General features: G+C 39.6%; 1 protein-coding gene across 1 annotated transcript in view; it reads left to right on the forward strand.

The window, feature by feature from the left end:
• Nucleotides 1-17,578, forward strand: part of CDC5L (cell division cycle 5 like) — a 31,126-nt gene extending 13,548 nt beyond the window's left edge. The window contains exons 12-16 of the mRNA XM_054383425.1: nt 350-430; nt 794-1,039; nt 3,170-3,367; nt 15,539-15,751; nt 17,119-17,578. Of these exons, the coding sequence (XP_054239400.1) occupies nt 350-430; nt 794-1,039; nt 3,170-3,367; nt 15,539-15,751; nt 17,119-17,223 (843 nt within the window). The 3' untranslated portion in view covers nt 17,224-17,578. The remainder of the gene's footprint in view (nt 1-349; nt 431-793; nt 1,040-3,169; nt 3,368-15,538; nt 15,752-17,118) is intronic.
• The last annotated feature ends 2,821 nt before the right edge of the window (nt 17,579-20,399 follow it).

Genomic DNA, 20,399 nt, shown 5'->3' on the forward strand with positions numbered 1-20,399 from the left:
CTGCAAATTTAAGAGTCTGTCTTTTCCTGTTGATTTTGTGTCTAGAGAATTAGAGTGGTAGTCAAACGTAATGTGAAGAAACCATAAAGCATGAAGTCTACTGGGGTTGAGGCTGCAGGAGAGCATTGAGACTGGAAATTACTTTTTTAGGATCTCTTTCCTTTTAGTCTGCTGTGCTCTTCTTGCTTACTTTAGAAGCAGTAGTTTATGATGTGACCACGTTATTTGGCTCTGGCTTCATAACATGGAGTCCTTAAGGAATCTTTGCTGCAGTAATCAATTAGTTTTTATATATATATAAGTTTTAGTATATTTCTGTATGTGACACTTAGCTTGTTTGTCTGTCTAGGCTCTCCGAGAAGCAGAGCGTGCAAAGGAGCTGAAGAGGATGCACAAAGCAGTTCAGAAGAATCTACCACGGCCCTCAGAAGTGAGTCAAAGCAAGATTAACTTTCAAGAAAAAGAAATAGGTAGAAAAGTTTTAACTATTACAGGAGAAAATACAGTCTGAGTGTATCATGAGAGGATAAAAGTTCCATTTGATGGTGCTGATTTCAACATCACAGGAAACTTTCACAGTGAAATTGTCATGAGGTATTCCATATGCACAAATGAAAGCACAGCTAGGTGTTGGAGTTGCTGTATGCAGTGTGTCACACTGCAAGGGATTTTGACACCTGTTCTGCATGATTTACCTGATACATAAAATTCATACTTGTGTGAAGGTATGTGCATTTAATGCGATCTTTAGTGTATATGATGTTAATGAACATATTTTTTTATTTCTGGCCAGGTTAATGAAACAATACTGAGACCCTTAAATGTGGAGCCACCTCTAACAGACCTGCAGAAAAGTGAAGAGCTGATAAAAAAAGAGATGATTACTATGCTTCATTTTGATCTTCTACACCACCCGTTTGGAGAACTGACTAGTGGTAAGAAGGGGAAGGGCCCAGGATTTGGAAGCAACAATGCAGAACATATGGCTTACTTGGAACAAAATCCTTATGAGAAGTTCTCCAAAGAGGATCTCAAGAAGGTGAGATGATATGGACTAATTACAGGCACCTGATGTCTCCTTCCTTATGGTCCTGTAAACTTGTATTTAAAAAAACCCAAAAAACCAAAAACGTGGAGCCATGCCTGCACAGAATTTAGATGGGAGATCTTCAGAGGGTTGTGTGACAAATAAGGCTGTGAGGACAAATCAGGTGCACATTCTGTGGGCTAATGTTAATCTGGGCGCTTAGCAGAACAATGAGGATGCTGTGTTTGGAGATATTGTCTTTTAGATACAATCTTGAATGTGTTGTGATTTCTTGTCATTTTAAGTAAGGGCTGTTTCTGGAGATTGATGTTGCATCACTGAGGCTTTAATTAGGTGTGATACCCACCTTCTACTGCCTGTGTACTGCCTCAGAATCACTAAGCATTTTTTTCATAGCAGTGCAGACTAAGTGTGATGGTGATGGCTGTCTTCTAATTTGGAACAGCAAATCAAATTGTTGAATTATGCTTTTTGAGCTATATTAGTGCAAAGTCTGCTGGGATGCAAGTGGTCTTAAAACCTCTCTGGTTAAAAAAGCACTGAGTAGGCAGAAATGGTCGCTGGATGAAGTGAGTGGGGTGTCTGGGCACTCAGTCCTGTTTTCCGTTGTCATTCCAAGTCAAACAGCAGTCCTGTACCAAGGGTTCCAGTCTGGGGGGTTCGTTTACTTAAGCAGATACAAATGTTGCCTTTTGCTGCCAAGTGACAAATGGACAGTTCAGACACAGTATTCCAAGAGTTTTTCCTGTGAAGCTGTACCAGTAACCTTTGTCCAAATGCTTTGCAGGATTAAAAATGAGTGAAAAGGACAAAATCATGTGCCACCAAGTCATCTACTTTATGCAGACTCCTGCTATATGAGACTCGCATTCTGACAATAGCTGTGGTATCTCTACACCTAAATCCTGTATTACTTTAAAGTGACTCTAAAAATACACAGGGAGATTTTAATTCAGTCTCCTTGACCAATGAATCAAGAGCCTAAAATGAGAAGCACTGCACAGTATGTACTTCCAATTTGCTGTTAAATGAAAAATTATACTTTAAAATTTCTGAGCAGGAGAAGTTAAAGATGGAAAATACAATTAAATCATGAATTTCACTGTCCTGCCAGTGTCAAATTGTTCCCTTAGGAACATTCCTTTGAGTGCTTTCTCTGGTTGTTTTGAAGTGCAACAAAAATTTTGTTTTCTCTCACTTCCCTTAGAGACTATTAAACAGTCCAATAGTTTTTGTCTGGAAACTTTCTTCAGAGTCACTGGAAATTTTGTGTCCTAACAGATGGGCAGAAAGTTTTTGCTGCCTTCCTCCTGCTTGCTTTCTAACATTCAGTGTAATATTCCCTCTTTGTTGTTGGGTGGGGCAGATGATCTCTAGAGGTTCCTTCCAAACTTCACTGTTCTGTGATAACCAACGGATTCCAGATCAGCAAAGATATTGTAGTTTTTCATTTTCAAATAAAATTGGAAGAATCTGGGTGTCTGTGTAGTTTTGAGGGCCAGGCTTTTTGTCAAAAGAGTTGTGAAAACAACACAAATGTTTTCACTCTAAGTTCCTTTTTTAAACTAAACTGGAAAGGGCAGAATGCTTGTATCTCACTAGTTGCTAGCTCTTTAGGAATAGAACGCATGTTAAAGTCAAGAATATTGTTTCTTGCAATGGAGCTTAATAGCTCACTCATGAATATTTAGAGTGGACTTTCCAGGTTGCATGGAGGGTGGCAAACCAAAGGAAACTTAAAAGTGATTTTTGTCTCATAGTAGCTACTTCTGTCTGTAGAGTTCTCTCTCTCCTCAGGGTCCTTCCTTTGTCTCTTTTCCTATGCAGCAAGATGAAGTACTTAGCTTTGCCACAGCTTTCATTAGCTACAGCAGAGTGATGTCAAGTTTGGCCACATTATATAAAATGAGGGATAGTTGTGCTGTGAGCAGCCTTGTACCCTGGGTTCCGTTTGTAATCCACAGCATCTGTGTTAGATTTCATAGTTAACCTATTGGTGAGATCTTAGTATGAAAAGAGAAACCACCCCCATGAATTGTACACTTAAATACTGAAAAGAAAAGGAATTTTCTTGTATCTTCTGTATTGTAACTGCAATTTATTTCTCTTCATTTCCTACAGGCACAAGATCTACTGGCACAAGAGATGGAAGTGGTAAAGCAAGGAATGGGGCATGGAGAGCTCTCCAGCGAAGCTTATAACCAGGTGTGGGAAGAGTGTTACAGCCAAGTGTTGTACCTGCCTGGACAGAGTCGCTACACAAGAGCTAACCTCGCCAGCAAAAAAGACAGGATAGAGTCACTTGAGAAGAGGCTTGAGGTCAGTGTCTCTGTTCTGCTTTTTTCACCTGCCTTTTTTTTTCCAAACATTTCTCCCTGTGTGTTTTGTTTCTTTTTTTTTGTGTAGGAGTTGCTATGTGTAGGAGTTACAGGTTACCTTATAAATCATTTAGGCCTTTTGGTGGGATTCCTTTGAAAAGGTTGTTGAAGATTTTTCCTGGGGAGCTCATTAGTATTCTTAAGGTGTTCAAATCAGTTTCTCTCATCCTCCTTTTCTTAAGGGAGTACTGCCATGTGTGGTTTCTCATTGCTCTATTAGCTATAACATTGCTCATTTCACCTACTTTATTCACAACTGGAAAGAAGGTCATGTTTTGCTCTCAGTTCCATCTGAACTATTTATTATTTTCTTCATCTCCACTATTAGCAGATCAGATAGATTATCTAGTTTGGCACCTTGTCCCTGAGAATGACCAGTATGAGATACTTAAGAGGGAAGATGTTTGAAAACAATGTTTCTGTCCCAAAACTCTTCTCAAGGTCTCCTTCCAACTTAAGATTTGGTTTCTGATTTACTATTGCATACGTAAGGGTCCAGATAGTGCCTGCCAGACTGGCACCTTCTGCCAATTCCAGTGATTCCCTCCACCAAAGAGAACAATGGATGTTTGTGATCCTGTTCCACTTTGTAAGGAAATGGTACAGCTTCCTTCTGAGTGCATTTTAAATTCAAATTTCAAGTTTGCTGTTGTATATTTTCAGAACAAATATTTTCTGCAAGTACAAAACACCAGAATTCAGCTAACAACATTTCATCGATGTGTCTACATGCAGTTTGAATACTCTGCCAAGGGACCGAGTACTGAAGTACATCTCTTTTTGTCCAGCTGTAAAGTGCAGCATTCCCCATTGTCCTGTTGCAACAGGACAAAGGGTGAAGTTTTTAACCTAGAAGAGGGTTAGATTTAGATAGATACAAGGAAGACTTTTTTGACACTGAGGGTGGTGAAACACTGTCCCGGGTTACCCAGAGAGGTGACAGATGCCCCATCCCTGGAAACATTCCAGATGAGGTTGAACGAGGTCCCTTCCAACCCCAGCCAGTCTGAGTCTCAATTACGCAGGCATCAGATGCTCGTTTTCCATGGTAAAAGGAACTTCAGAACAAAAAGTTCTGTGTTGAAGGTCAATATAGAAGTTGCTAGAAGTAAGCCTCCTTAAACAGTTACTGATACTAAAATGACATAAAAGAGAGGCCAGAAAGGCTGAATTTTCACTTGATTCATACATGTCATCTACAGCATGAATGTGTGTTTGTGAAGTCTGTTAGTCCAGAATGTCACCCAGGTATAGACTTTGAGGTGGTTGTTCGTCACTTCAGGCCAGGAGCAGTTCAGCTGCAGGTAGCCCAGTAGCTAAGGGTTCAGCTCTAACACCAGAGCACTTGCTGTGCTGCGCTCCTCCAGCAGAGAGCACCATTGCTCTGCCCATCGCTGCCTGCTCTCAGACTTTCACAAGATCAGAATCATAGCACCGCAGCAGCTGGCGTGCATGGCATCAGGGGCTGTGCTGGCATCAAACCTGCAATCTGAGGTCTGTACCTAATTTGTGTACAACTGCTTTTGAAGTTTAAATATCTCGTGCCCAGAACTACGTTAGAAGTGCATTATTAAAGTTGCAAAGTCAGACAGTTGGTGTTAGGGAATGCTCAAAGAGCCTTATTTTGGCAGCCTTAAGTTGCCTATGCATTTGTGTTTTGAGACAGTCTTTTAATTTCATGATGACGCAGCCTGTTTTTTCCACAGACTCATTTACTGCATAGAGTGGATGGTACTTGCTTAATGAGTAACTATTGAATATTTTGTTTTCTCTTTATTGTTCAGTGTGTGGCCCTATGCCTTTCTGCTGCGCACTGTCTGCAGTCTAAATTGGTTAATTCTGTGTGGACTTTCTTGTGCTGTTGATTTTTGCTCATCTCCTCCCAGTATTTGAATGAGTAGTTGGTGTCCTTGTTAAGGATATTGAAGGAAAGAAAGTAGGGTCGTGTCATCCATTCATCAAACTCCTGTTGCATTTGTTTATTCTGTAAGTGGTCCTCTGTAGTCGTGAGAAGGAAGCAAAATCACTCAGGAAGCAAAATACAGATCAGATACCTTGCCAAGAACAAAAACTTGGTTTCATTTGCTACCACCATTGCCTGGGGCTCTGTGGAAGACAGTTAACAAAATCCAGGTCACTTTGTCTACAATAACTTGCTCCAATCATGAGTCTCCTTGTCTCGCTGTAGTAGCTGCATCTTTTCAGATGAGCTGGGAGCTTGGAGTGCTGCTAGACAAGGGTAAATGCTTGGTGTGCTTACAGTAAAGAGAACAAGCTTCTGTAAATGTTTAAAATACCACCCCCACCCCATTTTACAGGCATCCTGGCCCAGCACAGCTTGCTGTGTCCCACAGCTGCAGGTGTGGTGAAAATACTGTGCTGCCTGTCCCAGCTCACTGCTGTGTGCAGGTGCATTCTGTGCAGAGTTAAATTTGAGCTGAAAATGTCTCCCAAGCATGTGCAAAGTGCAGTTTAGTGCAGCTCTGTTGCCTGACCTACTTAAAAGGCCCTTCCTAAAAGATAACCATATAGTTTTTTGAAGTATAGGTCACCAGCTGAACAATTTTTAAAATAACAAATGAAAAGCATAATGGTTTAATGAAATGTCATGGGTTGAGGCTTATGCCTTTAAAAAAAAACAACAAATGAATATATAGTGGAAAAAGGACAGCAACTTTTTTCCTAGCTCATTCTCAGCCATGGCAGAACCTACCTTCATTTTAATGTTTTTCCAAGGAAAATTGTCTGAAAGCAGTATGAGTTAAAATAGATATTTTAATGGGAAATATCAGACAACCTTAATGAAAAGCAGGAATATTAGCTCAGCTTTCAATACTCCAAGATATTTGCCTATACTCTTTAATGTCCTTTGAGAGAAGAGAAGAAACTGTAAGATGAGTTTGCCAGCAACAGAAACTGATGTTGGTCAGCTTTTTAGGGCTGCTTTGTCCCCTTGGTATGGCACTAAGATCAGTAAGCAAAAACCATCTGAGTTGAGTGACACTCTCTGGAGACTGCTGCACACTGCATAATCCCTGTATAATACTTCCGCATGGGACTACTAACACCCTGCAGATCATGTGCAGAAAAAGCCAACTATTTGCAGTGCTGTCTTCATTGCTGGGAGATCACTTGGTGGATTGATGGTGTGGACAAATAGTGTCTTCCTCTAATTGGCCTATTTTCAGTGCCTGAGTGATTTAGTGGTGGCAGCCTTTTACCTGCTGACATGACATTTATCTTTCTGAAATTGATGGTGATATCACAAACAGTTATGTTGTTATTGATGAACTTGAGGAGGCAAAGTGAAACCATTTTGGAGAGTTTCTGTTTGGCTAGATCTGATGTCCAGGGATAAGTAACAGTATGGAACAACCTGGCAATGGTTTTAGTATTGGATGTACTGCTATTCATTAGTAATACTTTTCACTTCTCCTTTCTTTGAGGGTGCACAGGAAGTTGTACCTAAACAAAAGGGAATGCTTCTTTACTTTGAGGGTGCTGGAGGGCTGAACAGGCTGCCCAGGGGGGTTGTCGTCTCCTTCTCTGGAGATTTTCAAAACCCACCTGGATGTGATCCTGTGCAGCCTGCTCTAGGTGGCCCTGTTTTAGAAGGAGGGTTGGACTAGTTGATCCCCTGAAGTCCCTTCCAACCCCTACAATCCTGTGATTCTGGTAGAATTTTCTGATCTTTCTAGTTTCCATGCTTTTAAAGCCTGCAGTTTATTTTTGGATTTTTAGATGTGCTGTTACTGAGAAAACAAAACACCTGGAGAACAGAAGTGAATTTGTAAGTCGAGCAATAGAGAAATTACTCATAAAACTAAGATGTGGTGGAATCCTTGAGTAGTCTGCTCTTACGGTCACGTACATTAATTGGTACTGCTTTATTCCTTTTGTCGAATATACTTTTTTAAAGCAAGGTCTGTTGGGAATGTAGGTGATACTAGAGGATCCCATCTGAGAATTATCAGTGACTTTCACTGTCAAACTGTTCAGAATATGAGTGTTTATTCAACACCACTGTTGCAGTGTCTAATCTCTGCTTAACATGTTGATCAACATGTATTTAGCACAGCAGTTTTGGAGGGTATAAACTTCTAAGTATCAGATATCTGTGGCAGATCCCTCAGGAATTGTCTTTGCCTCTGTGTGAAAACACTTTCCTTTTTTACCAGAGTGGTTACTTTGCAGTCTGTGCTATAGGTTGGATACTCCAACATTTTAGTTTGTTCCAGAAAAGGTCAGTGCTACTTACTTTTCTCCAGCTGTCTCCTGCCATTGCCTCTGACCCCATATGAGTGCTCTTGTAACTAATCTGGATCAGTTCATTGAATTGGCAGAAAGTTAATTATTTTTAGATGAAGCAGCAGCCCCTTTCCATGGTAGCCAGATACCAGATCATCTTATCTATATCACATCATGTCTTTGCTTGCAGAACTTGGGAATATTTGTGAGATCCACAATGAAGGTAACCCGTAATGAGGAGAGCAATAAATAAAAACATTTGTATTGCCATGGTTAACTTAAGTCTACACTAAGAAAAAAATGTGCTGGGAAAGATAAATGGATTTAGCCAAAAATCTTGTTTTCTTTCTCTCGCAGGTGAATATTCATTGCTGGTTTCCAAACAAATCCTATGAGTTCAGATTTAATACACCTTATTTTAGCCTCCTAACTAATACAAAGCTGCAGTAGCCTTAGGCTCCCTTTATTTTTCTGGTAGGTACAAGGCACTTCCTGAGAGCAGCTTGGCCCATTGAAGAGTTGAATTTCCCTCTTGAGTTTGCTATTTTTGTTTTTATTCCAGAAACACCTAGAGCACCTCAGATCAATGAAGCAAGATGAGGTCTTAATGTCTCCCTTGATTCTTTTCTCCCTGGAAAAGTATTATCTTACCTTATGGAGCTCTGTAGTTTTGTTTGTGAAGCACTTGTAGATCTATGACTGAAAATCACTATCGAAAACTGCTAAATCTTTAAGTGTGCTTGTAGTACCAGGAAAGTAGTTGTCTTTTCCTTTTACAGCTTGTTGAGTTGAGTTAGAGCTTTGTATTTTTGCATGTTAGAAGTCTGGAAAAAAACCTCATGGTTCACTGGCCTTTCTGTGAATTAACTTACTATGTCCTTGTTTTTTTCCACAAATACATTTGCAGTTAGCAGCTTCCCACTCTGAGACCTTCATTGTCATGAGCAAAAAGGAGGAAGCAGATTTATTCGAATGTAACTAGTCAACTCTTAAAGCAGTGATACTTCCCAGACCGCCAGTTGAACAGCTTTGGGAAACAGAACTATGCTTTTGCTGTTCGAAAGTTATTTTCAAAGAAAAATGCTACTAGTTAGTTTTATATCAATTCTTTCCTTTGACTTAACTTTGGGACATTTGAAGGGGAGCAGATGAATCCCAGTAAGAGGGTTCTTTGTATTCTTATTTCTGTCATCTTGCCTACGAGTCTTGAGACTAAGGCCGTAATTTTCACGGGGCTGGATAACTTTTTGTATAGAAAAGTCTTTTTCTGCATGTCTTCGGGTCCAGGATGTGCCAAAACATTGGAAATGAGCGATGAAAAAGGTCTTTAAAAATAAGCTTTGACTGCACATAGGAATGAATTTTTTTTTCCCTTTTTTTTTTACCTCATAGTGTGTGGGAGTTTTTTTCTGTCTAAAACCACTGATTTCCTCTGTGGTGACTGGTGAAATCAATTTTCATGTTTGGAAATGTAGTTCATACAGGCAACTTACATGCTTATAAATAAAGTTCATCATTGACAAAACTCTTCATTGCAAAAAGCATTTGCACGCCCATCACTGTCAAAAATGGTGTTCAGGCAGAGAAAAGTGTACATTGAGGTGGTTTTTCTCTGGAAGCCACCTCATGGGCGGATCTGTCACTCTGTAAAGCCTGTGCTAATCTGAAGCAGTGTTAGAACCTGTGAATGTTGGGCCAGTGTGAGTTGCTGCTCACACAGTAGCTTGCTTCATTTATACTTGTGTGATAGTAGTTGCTGGAATAGAGCACTAGTGATTGCTGCAAGCTCCTCATGTGGCTTCTGCTATTCATTGAAAACGAATCAAGCTGTTTGATGACTTGCGTATTATGTGAACTTCCATAAGATTGCTAGCCTCTTATTTGGAAGAGATCAGTCCAGGAGCTCTGCCTTTGCAGTTACGGGTTTTGAAGGTATTGACACTGTTTGCTGCCATATTATCTCATCAGGCAATGCAGTAACCCATGCTTGCTTGCAGCTAATCAAAGCTGTTGTTGCTGTCTGTGATATTACTATAACTTTTTTTTTCCCCAGGAGAGGTAAGGAGTTTTCAGAAGAGCTTAGTACAAATAACTTACTCATTTTCCTTCTTAAACTGTACTCTTCTAGATGTGTTTCTACTGTGATTGTGGTATATGGGTATCACTGATAATACCGATCGTTTTAGAGAAAATTCCCCAACAAAAATATTTAAAATGGGCTTTAATGTCATCACTGTAGTTCAGCAGTGACTGCTGACTTATCCAGTAACTTTCTGAATTATTCTGGATCTAGATCGTTGGATGCTATAAACTTCTGTGGGAACACTTGCTCTTATTGTACCCTGTACTGTCTGTACTTGTAGTCATACCAATTCATGTTACACTATTTGAAGGCAGGTTACCATAATTTCTGACAGAGTTCATGTGGAGATGGCTCTTAGGTTATTACTTTTAATTGAGAGTAGAGAGAATAGCCTTCTGCAGCTCTCAGTAAGTTGTCATGATACATGATCTACATAACAAAGTACAATATAAGAGTTTATGTTGTGACTTCCCTATTAAATTGGGGAAAGGTAACTTTATATTCTCATGCAGGCTTTGAACATTTAGGCTAGTTTCAGTTGTGAAGTTCCAGTTGCATGCCAACAGTGCATGAAAACTTTGTGTGAACCAGACAGAACCTTTCGTTGTCTCTTGCACACTCTGTTCCTTTTTGATTGCTGTGATACTAATCAGCACCTTTTCTTAATGATCCTTGTCCTCCTGTGTATGCTGAATAAGCATCATCCTCAGTGTCACAGCAGAGTGATGAAATAGTGTCAAATCTTGGGGTATTTTCATCTGATTAGCTGAGCCAATGTTGGTGTTGATAGCAGTTTGATAAACTGAGTCCATATTGCTCTGCACTGAAAATGATAGCAAACAAAAAGTTGCAACACCAAGCCTCAGCTTCCAGAAGAGTTGACTGTTACCTTTTGCTAATTTGGACTATGGATAGTTTTGCCTCATCAAACTATAGATCGGTGAAATAGTGTTTCAAGCAAAAAACAAAGGAGGATTCTGTACAAGAGCATGGAAGTGTAAAATATTTTTAATTAGATCAATTAATGATTTTTTGTTTGTTTAAAAACGTGGTACTATAAAGTGCACCATCAAGCTTGTGAAGGCAGATCACCTAAACATGCACAGGGGGTGTCCTAGTGTTACAGCCATTGTCCTTGGAGTGGTTTGAAATTCTGGTGGAAGCTGTTTGGTGTCATGAACAGAAAGCTGCCATTTTAGTGTGTTGTCTCATTGCAGTTGCTCTGGGTGATCCAGCCAAGAGGAGGCAAGTTCACAAACTCTGCTATTTAACTTAAGCTGATCCAGCTCCTGCCAGCAAATTTGAGTATGGGAGGGCCACTTACAGATCTGAGGTGAGGAAGGAAATTGTAATAACACTTGGAGTAGTCCTATATAGGTTCCAAGAGTAACCCGTTCAGCCAGTGTAGCTGAAGCTGGCGGAGAATTTCTCTGTAGAAGCTAAAGGGCTTTATGATGGTATGTTGATTCTTCAAGGTCATGGAACAAATTGGTTTACTTTTGACTATGGCTCTGATAAGAACATGCAGCAATTTTTTTCTTCCATGTGTTTTTTTTATCCATCAAGCATAATTAAGATAATTAGAAGATGAGAACTTAATGCTGTTTAGGGATTACTAGAAGCGCCACACTGAACAGAAGGAAAACAGAGTGGTTATTACAGGGATAAACAGACCTTTGAACTGAGGAGGGGTGTTCTCAGTAGACTTAGTGAGGTGAGGAATTGTGAAAATTCAGGTTTGAAGTCATTCAAGCCCTTCCTCAGAGTCAGTTTTTCTTTCCCAGTGGATGTTTATTCTCACAAGCAATCTTCCCTGTTCTTTGTTGTCCTTAGTTAAACCTTGCAACTAACCTCTTCCCTTCTTTGTGGGCATAAGAACAGATTGATTTTTTTTTTTCCACGATGATCTTTGGGATATTTAAAACACATTGTTGTATCTTCATTTTCTCTATTTTTATGATGGAGAAAAAACAAACAACCTCCCTGTTTTTTTCAGTCAGTCTCTGTGTTCTGGATCATGTTTTATAAACCTCTGATTATGTCTGTTGCTCTGTTTTGATTTCTCTTCTTTGGATCACTAGCATAGTACTGAAAATGGAACACAACTCTACTATGCATGAGGGAGGCATTTATATAAGAGATTTGGGATGGGGTGAGGCTTTCACACTTACCCTAGCACCATATATCATTTTATCCCATGTCTGTACATGCTGTTCTCATTTTGCTGTAGCTGGTACAAAAGTCAGTGGAACCAAAGCCAGCCAAGGAGCAGTACAAAATAAATAAGTGGAGAAATCTTGCACATGTCTGTATGTTTTCTGCTAGGTTCAGGGGGGAAATGGTTGTCAGATTTTACTGAAATCTTATTTCTTAGCTTTAAGCAAATAGTGTAGACTACTGTTTAAGCACACTATAACTGCTTGGAATTTTTAGCTTGGTATCTGAGCCTTAAGATTTTATGAAGCTTGAACTAAAATGATATGTGGTTGTTGGCATTAGTGCAGCAGTCAGCAATTTTTAATAAATAGTATTTGTTACAAAAGTTGAGACTTCCTTTTGACCTTTTTATAAAAGGTCCTAAAATCTTGTAGTTGGAAGGGATGAGGAAAGGTGGTGAGTGTTCATATTTCTCTCTATAAGCAGAGAAGGAAGAAAGGGGTGTTATTTTCTGTGTTTAGATACTTTGGAAGCTGGTTGTGGGTTTTTGTTTTGGGGTTTTGTTTTGTTTTGTTTTTCTTTTTTTTTTCATTTTTTTCATTTATTCTTTGTCTTTTTACAGCATTGAGGCCTATTATAATCCAGGTCAGACAAGGAATGAGTACAAGGCAGAGGCTGAATAGCATATAAACCCTAAAGAGCTCTAGTAGTTAAAATAAGAACATCTCTACAACTCCAGAATATTGAGTCAGTTCTCACTGTCGGAAAATTTCAGGAGTGTTTAAATAATCAGGATCTGATACCACAGTAAGCACTGGATTTGAAGTGACTTTGTTTTCAACTGGGAAAATTGCTTTATTATATCTCATACATTAGAACGGTACATGCTTGGGGTGGGTCTGATCTGTATGGACATGATCCCGTGCAACCTGATCTAGGCAAATCTGCTCTAGACAGGACTAGATGATCCCCAGAGGTCCCTTCCAACCCCTGCCATTCTGTGTGATCCACCTGACTTTAGGTGACAACGTCTGAGGAAATATCAGTCTGTGCTCCTATAATAGTCAGAGAAGAGCACTTCAGTGGCATACTTAGTCTTGTCCTGATGTCCTGGATCAGGTGACCCAGGCCCTGGAGTTGCCATTTTCTCTCCTGATTGTAGAACTTTGAGTGGCAAGCTCAGATGTTGATCTTTAAAGCCAAGCCAAGTGAATTCCAACTAAAATGTGTAAAAGTGTGAGACCAACCCCGTACTGCCACTGGTAATACTTAGAGCATGCAGATAACTCAGGACTTGTGAAGGCAATGCCACGATCCAGTCTTTTTCTTGTAACTGGATTGCATGTCCTCATGTACTCAGTGTTTTCCATTTTATTACAAATTAGATGGTTGATAGACATTTCACTCGGGACAACAGAGTAGTGGAACTTCTCTAAATGGTCCTTTTTGACCTGTTCTAGTAAAGTGACATTCTGATTGAAGTTTCATTTTGCACCAAGCACACTCTACATCATCTGTAATGCTGTAAAATGACCTGGGACAACAGCTCTTTGTTACATTAGATGTCTGTTACAAACAGAATTCTGTTTGCCTGTGCATCCATCTCTTCCATGATCTCTAAACGTCAATGGCTCTCAACACATATTTTTCTTCCGAGAAAAGGTGATTGGAATGTAGTTCCTTTACCACACAGCTGTATTTGTTGTTGCAGTAATAGCATATTATTTACCAGGGAAGACATTTAAAGCTTTCATACTTTTCCATCAGAGAGTATCCTCACAAATCCCTAATCTATTTATTTAATTTTCTCTAGATTTAGATAAATATTGAAGAAGAGGCACCTTTCTGTATGCTTAAAGCAACTTGGGCATAGCTTAAGTCTACATTGCAAACAGACTCTGGAAAGCATAGCAGTCTGCATCTCTCTTCTCAGGAGCAAAGCAGATGGCTCAGTCAAATTTCTCTTTTGCTCCCCCATTAACATTTGCTTCCTTGACCATTCACTCTTTTTCTGTGTACCACCTGCTAGAACTGTTTTAAATGAGTGAATAAATTGTTAAGGAGTAGAACATTTTACAGAAACAGGCAGCTGTATCAGGGAGTGTACTTTATAAAAATTGGATAGTGGAAAGGTTGTTGAAATGCACTTAGCAGCAGCTTCGTGCATACGGCTGTGATGGCTGCACCAGTCCTAGTGGCTGGGATTATCTGGTTGACTGTGGTTAGCACTTTAAAGGACAGATCAGGAAGTAGTTCCTTCCCAGTGGAGTTTACTTTCATTGGTAAAAGTTGATATCTTGGGAAATGTTAATGTTCAGAACAGAGAAAGGCTTCTGCTTTTTTGGTTAATCAGTGTTAATTCCTTTGTATGTAAGGAATTGTATGAGTGCTGACCAGCAAAGCTTTGGTTTGTAAAGAGGCAGCGCAAGGATAGCTGATTTAGCCATTGTGGTTCTGAGTTGAGCTTTTGCACTTAACCACTTGAAAAAGTTACACGCTTTTATCTGTTGCACTAATGTATTTTTTCACTGTGGCAGAAATCAACCAGAGGCAAGGACATCTCTAACTAGATCAGGTTGTTCAGAGTCCTATCCAACCCGACTTTGAATATTTAAATCAAGTAATCTGTCCAGCATTCAGCTATAGAGATATTTGAATCCAAATGGTCCTTTTGAGATACTCTGACACCAGGAATGAAGGGTCACCATCTGCTGAGCTTTCATCAGGGTACCTAGTTTCTACTTGAGATGATGGGCATGTTTAGATACTTGCTTGCTGTGGGTTTTTTTTGTTGTTGCTTGGGGTTTTTAAAAATTTTTTGAAGTTTTCTGTTTCATAGCTTTTAGAAGCATACAATAGTTGATGTCTCCATGCGGACCCACCTCTATGAGTTAACAGCATTTAGTCTTAGCCCCTTGTCTTCTGTGGCTGTTCTGAGAAAGTGATAGGTGATAGGATTTATTTGCTGTTCTTATAGCCCTTTTTCTGTTCCTTACAGTGCTCCTATGCCCCAACATTGCCATTCATTTGCCTCTCTGACCACGCTGTTTTCATTATGGTTCTGCAGCAGAGAGACTGATTTGGAGCTGCCTTAACATTCCTGATTTCCTTGTTACTTTACGGAATATGATTTAGATGAATCTTGTTGGAATAGGCAGAAGGATTGAAAGATGTGGCTGTTTTTGCAGACTAAATATATATTTTTGAGAAGGATGGACATAATACCTTTATTTAGATTTCCTTTACTAAGGCAAATAATATCTCCTGTGTAAGAGGGATGTATCCTAGCAAGCTATTATGTCTCTTCCCTGTTTAACACCTCAAGAAGTGTCTTCAATTTAACTCAGCAACTGCAATAATTCCTGTCTGGAAAGCTGAATTTATCTAGTTTGCTATCACCCCTATTTTGGCCAGTGGACTTCACCTATGGAATAATGTTTTTATGTTGTAAAGGTATGAATCCAGAAATCTAGGTGGTTGTAAGATTTGCAGTATGCTTTGTTAATAGAAATCAAAGAACTCAATGAACTCAATACAATTCCATAGATAATATTTTTAGTAGGTTTTTTATTTTGTTTTACTTTTGAGTTTTGGATAAATAAATTTTACGGGTTTTTTGGACAGATAAACAGAGGTCACATGACAACTGAAGCAAAGAGGGCTGCCAAGATGGAAAAGAAGCTGAAGATCTTGCTTGGTGGTTATCAGTCTCGAGCAATGGGCCTCATCAAACAATTGAATGATTTGTGGGACCAAATTGAACAGGCACATCTGGAGCTACGTACTTTTGAGGAACTGAAGAAACATGAAGATGCTGCAATCCCTCGGAGACTGGAGGTAAACGTAATACCTTAGGTCAAATACAGGCACTTTGTGGAAAAGATATTTTTACAGTGCATGGCCTCTGAGGTTCACAGCCTGAGTTTATATAATTTTTTTAATGGTCTTTAAATTACACATTTGCCTATTGCCAGACTCCTGCAATTCGCTTCAATATCAAAGAGTCTATGAAATATATATTAGAAGCTGGGACTAATCTTCTAGTGTGCTTTTTAACTTTATTTTTATTTTATTTCCTTGTGTGGTTTATTTTATTGATCTTTTGCAATGTGAATCAGCATAAGTTCTATATCTATCTTAATTTGGCTTGCTTTGGGTTTAATTACTCTTAGAAGTTAGGGTAGATCCAAAACTTGTGTAAAGCCTTCCCTAAAAGTCAGTGGCCTGAATGCCAGTGTGTGCTACGTGTTCTCCTGTCTTTTCACATACTGATGGTATTATTCCCTGAAATTAATGTTGTCAGGGTTGCAGATACTTGGCTTTTAGAAATCCAGTACTGAAAAGGGGTTCTTATATTGATTTAAACATACAGAAGGATGCAGACTTAATTTGAAAGGTTACCTAAAAAAAAGTTTTGAACAAATTCATGGAAGAGGACTCCACAGATAACTGTTAAATACAGGGCATTGCTTGTGTCCATTTTCCATTTTGAAATCTCTCCTTTTGAAACATTCGTGATTAACTACTGCCAAAGAGCCACAAAGATGATTAAGGGAGTGGGACATCTCACTTATGAGGAAGGGCTGAGGGAGCTGGGTCTCTGTAGCTTGGAGAAGAGGAGACAGGGGGGTGATGTCATTAATGTTTATACATATGTGAAGGTTGAGTGTTAGGAGGATGGAGCCAGGCTCTTCTCAGTGATGTCTAGCGATAGGACAAGGGGCAGCGGGTGCAAGCAGAAGCATAGGAGGTTCCATGTGAACATAAGGAAGAACTTTTTCACTGTGAGGGTGACAAAACACTGGAACAGGCTGCCCAGAGAGGTTTGGAGTCTCCTTCTCTGGAAACACTCAAAACCTTGCCTGGATGCAGTTCCTATGTGACCTACTCTAGGTGATCCTGCTGTGGCAGGGGGGTTAGACTAGGTGATCTTTTGTGGTCCCTTCCAAACCTAATGTTCTGTGATTGTGTGTGTGAAAATTGGTGTTAAGATACCTGATGCTTGAAGTAAGATAACTGTGATTGTTGATACTCTACATCAACTATTTTGCATTTATATTCAAGATGAATAATTTTAGCAAGATCTTGTCTCAGGTCTGATCCCTTCCTCTGAGGCAGCTAAAATACAACGTTTGGAAAAGATTTTCATAGGTGTGACTATTGGAAAAACTGACTGGTTGCTTGCTTACTTTTTTTCCTTACAGTGTCTGAAGGAAGATGTGCAGCGACAGCAGGAGAGAGAAAAAGAGCTCCAGCAAAGATTCGCTGACTTCATGTTGGATAAAGAGACTTTTCAAGCAAAGTATTAGAGCACAAAATTTCATTTATCACTGATGTAACATTTTTAAAGTGTACAAATAAGGCTTTTGCCATCATTGCAGAAACCAAGTGTCGTCTGCTGTTTGCATCTTGTCAATTTTTGTTCCTTTTAATGGGCTATTCTGAGTGCTCTAGGTATGAATGGCTTTAGCCAGTATTAAAAATTGGATTGAAACATCTAAAGTTGTATTAAAACAAACAAAAAAGATCACTCTGATATGATTTTAGCTATGTCTTCATAGGGTTATCACATTACTCCTAGTGTTTTCCCAGTCTTAAGACTTGTAAGATACATAATGTCCTTTGAATAAACCTGGAATGTTAAAAAATAGTGCAGAAATAAAATGCCTGTCTTTTAATTAAAACTGAATCCTCCTCTATCCCAGGCTCTTTTGTGTTTTTGGTAAATTGTCTTTCTTCCCTTCCCCTGCTGCTGCTTTTGTTTTCTGAAACTAATTGGTAATAGGAAGTACCTTTGTGGGATAATTGTGGCCCATGTAGTTATCATGTTCCTGATTCTTCTCTGTGGGTGGGACTAAACACTCCCATTCTTATCAAGATGTTCAAGTGATCATACTAGCAGTCACCATAACTTCACCATCCTGATGCAAGGTAGGTTAAAGTTTTTAAAAGCATCCAGCATAGCTTAACTGTTCCTGTAGTTTTCAGCAGAACATGTGCCCTTAAATACCGATGCTTTTAAAATCATCTGTGCATAATGCACGTTCTCTCCATCTGATTGATGAACCTTTTTCTGCTGACTTTAACACTGCATGCTGAAGGACTTGGGTAACAATACAGTCCTACCTTAGCCCAGACCTCTTGGAAGATGGTCGTGGAGGTGATGTCCATATTTCTTAACACTCTCAAGCACTGGAACTCAATTGCTTGTTCTCTTCAGTTTTTATGATTTTTGTTTGCCCTGTTCTGGCTCTAAACTGGTGTCTTCACAGCACCTCGAGCTCATGGTTTGTAAGTTGTTGTAGGCCAGAGCCACTGGGAATGCTCGATAAGCAGTGGGGATGTGGCTAGCCCAGGTCACTTAATTGCATGTGTCTGCTGCAGCACTTAGCCCTGGGTGCTTGGGAGCAGGTTGTGAACATTGTCTAGTTTATGATGCATCCATGTCTGCAGTCATCTCACAAAGTCACTGCTGCACACCAGCATTGAGGGGTTTATGGATTGTATCTTGAGCACGTTGTACATTTGAGGTCCTTGGTAGTATTTCCTGTTGCTCCTTGGTTATACTCCATATACTTTGTTGTCCAGAGCAGCCTTGGAGTGGGGTGGAAAAAAAGCTCCCTATTTACTACTTCTCTCCTCTCACAAAATCTGAACAGATTTTCAGTTTATTGCTGCTTTGTTCTTCTGAAGGCTGATGGGGATTAGTGAAATCAGTGAGTGCATTATTTCCTATTCATTGAGGTGTTTCTCTAAATCTTGTCTGAAATCTTCCTCTGAGCACTCTTCAGTCAGATCACACTTGAGTTAGATGTTACTGTTTAAAATTCTGTCAGCAATTCCAAATGCTCTTAGTACATGCATTTGCCAGACCAGGCATCTTGTAAGGGGATTGCTTTCATCTTGTTTTATTGGAGGTGTTCATCACTTCTTTAGGGATCCATCTTATTTCCAGCTCTTTAAACTTTGAGTCTTTTGAGCAATTGTTTGTGGAAATGCATAGAGAGAAGCAAAATTACATTGTTAACAGCACAGGATTCAAGATTTGAATACACTGAGTCACCTGCATCGTGCAATTTTGCTTGTACATACTTGAATTTAAATGAGGACTCAGCTGTTTGTAGTTTTACCATGTTAGGGAGTGTCACTTTGTTTAGGCCTTAGGGATATTTCTGGGGGACACTGTCAGGGTTGTGGTTGTGTAACTGTTTAAATGCCATCCATGGCGATTAAAAGTAATCAGAGAGGCTTCTAAAAGGCAACCTATCTGATTTCTGCTGCTCACTGATGAGAGTAGGTACACAGCCAGCCTTGGAATATCTTTCTGTTGACTCACCAGGACATCGTTCTTCTGAAGTATTAATGCAATTATGGACTACATACTTCTAGAAATGTGTTAAATATTTAACTAAACCAGAGCACATCTGGAAAGAAGTATTAAGCATCAGTCTTTCAGCAAATGGGGTATTTTAGTGTGGATGGTTATACCCAAAAGGAAAAATCATAAATGTGTATCGTGACAGTTCTTGCGGTTGCGTGGTAGCTAGAGATATTAACAGAAAACCCTTGTAGGTTTACCCAATACCACGACTACAATTATTTCCTTTCTTTTGGGGGCTTCAGCAGAGCCTCTTTGATGTTTTCTAGATATTTGACAGCTTTGGAGCTAGATATGTATTCAAACACTCTGCCTTAGAAAATATTTTTAATGTCAAACTCAGGAAAGACAGATTTAAATTCAGATTTGCAGAAGACTCTTCTGTCTTGAAATGCATACAATTATCCACTCATTAATTGTGGCAGATAAGCATTTGTGGCATGCAAAGCAACAGAATTGAAAGGGACCTGCAGGAGGTTTGTTCAGCGTTTTCTCCAGTTTTAAACAACACTTAAGCAAGTTTACTGTTTTCCCTGTCTCTAGTCAGAGATTTTGTCTTGAAGTTTCTGCCTGTCTCAGTAGTGAAGAAAACTAATAGAACAAGGCATCTTGCCTTACTTAAAGCTCAGTTGTACCCTGCATTTTTTTTTTAACCTGCCCTGACCTGCCAAGAAATACTGCTGTGAGCCAGGAAGAGACCCTTTTGGTTCAGAAGGCACTCGAGGCCCTGTGGTCCTTCCTGAAGAAGAGGACAGGCAAAAGCTTGATGTCCAGTACTTCTGTGGGTCCTAAATGAGTCCTCCCTCTTTTCCATCTTTACTAGAGCTTTGGCCTTTGTTTTGCAGACACAGTATTTTGACAGAGGTGAGACTGTGACACCACTCTCACCTGGTTTTCCAGAAGTATATCAGTGCCATGGGACATGTACCTAATCACTGAGAGATGCTTAAGATGTTCAATGTTGTTATTCCTGGACATTATTCACAGTCTCAATGCCCACTCGAAGGCATTCAGTCTGCTGAAATCACCCTGAAAACTTTACACTGAGTGCTCTGTGTGTGTTTAATCCAGAAACATTTGAATGGAGCAGCAGAGTCTGCTTTAGGA

The sequence above is a fragment of the Indicator indicator genome, chromosome 9 (assembly GCF_027791375.1).
Source record: "Indicator indicator isolate 239-I01 chromosome 9, UM_Iind_1.1, whole genome shotgun sequence".
Lineage (NCBI taxonomy): Eukaryota > Metazoa > Chordata > Aves > Piciformes > Indicatoridae > Indicator > Indicator indicator.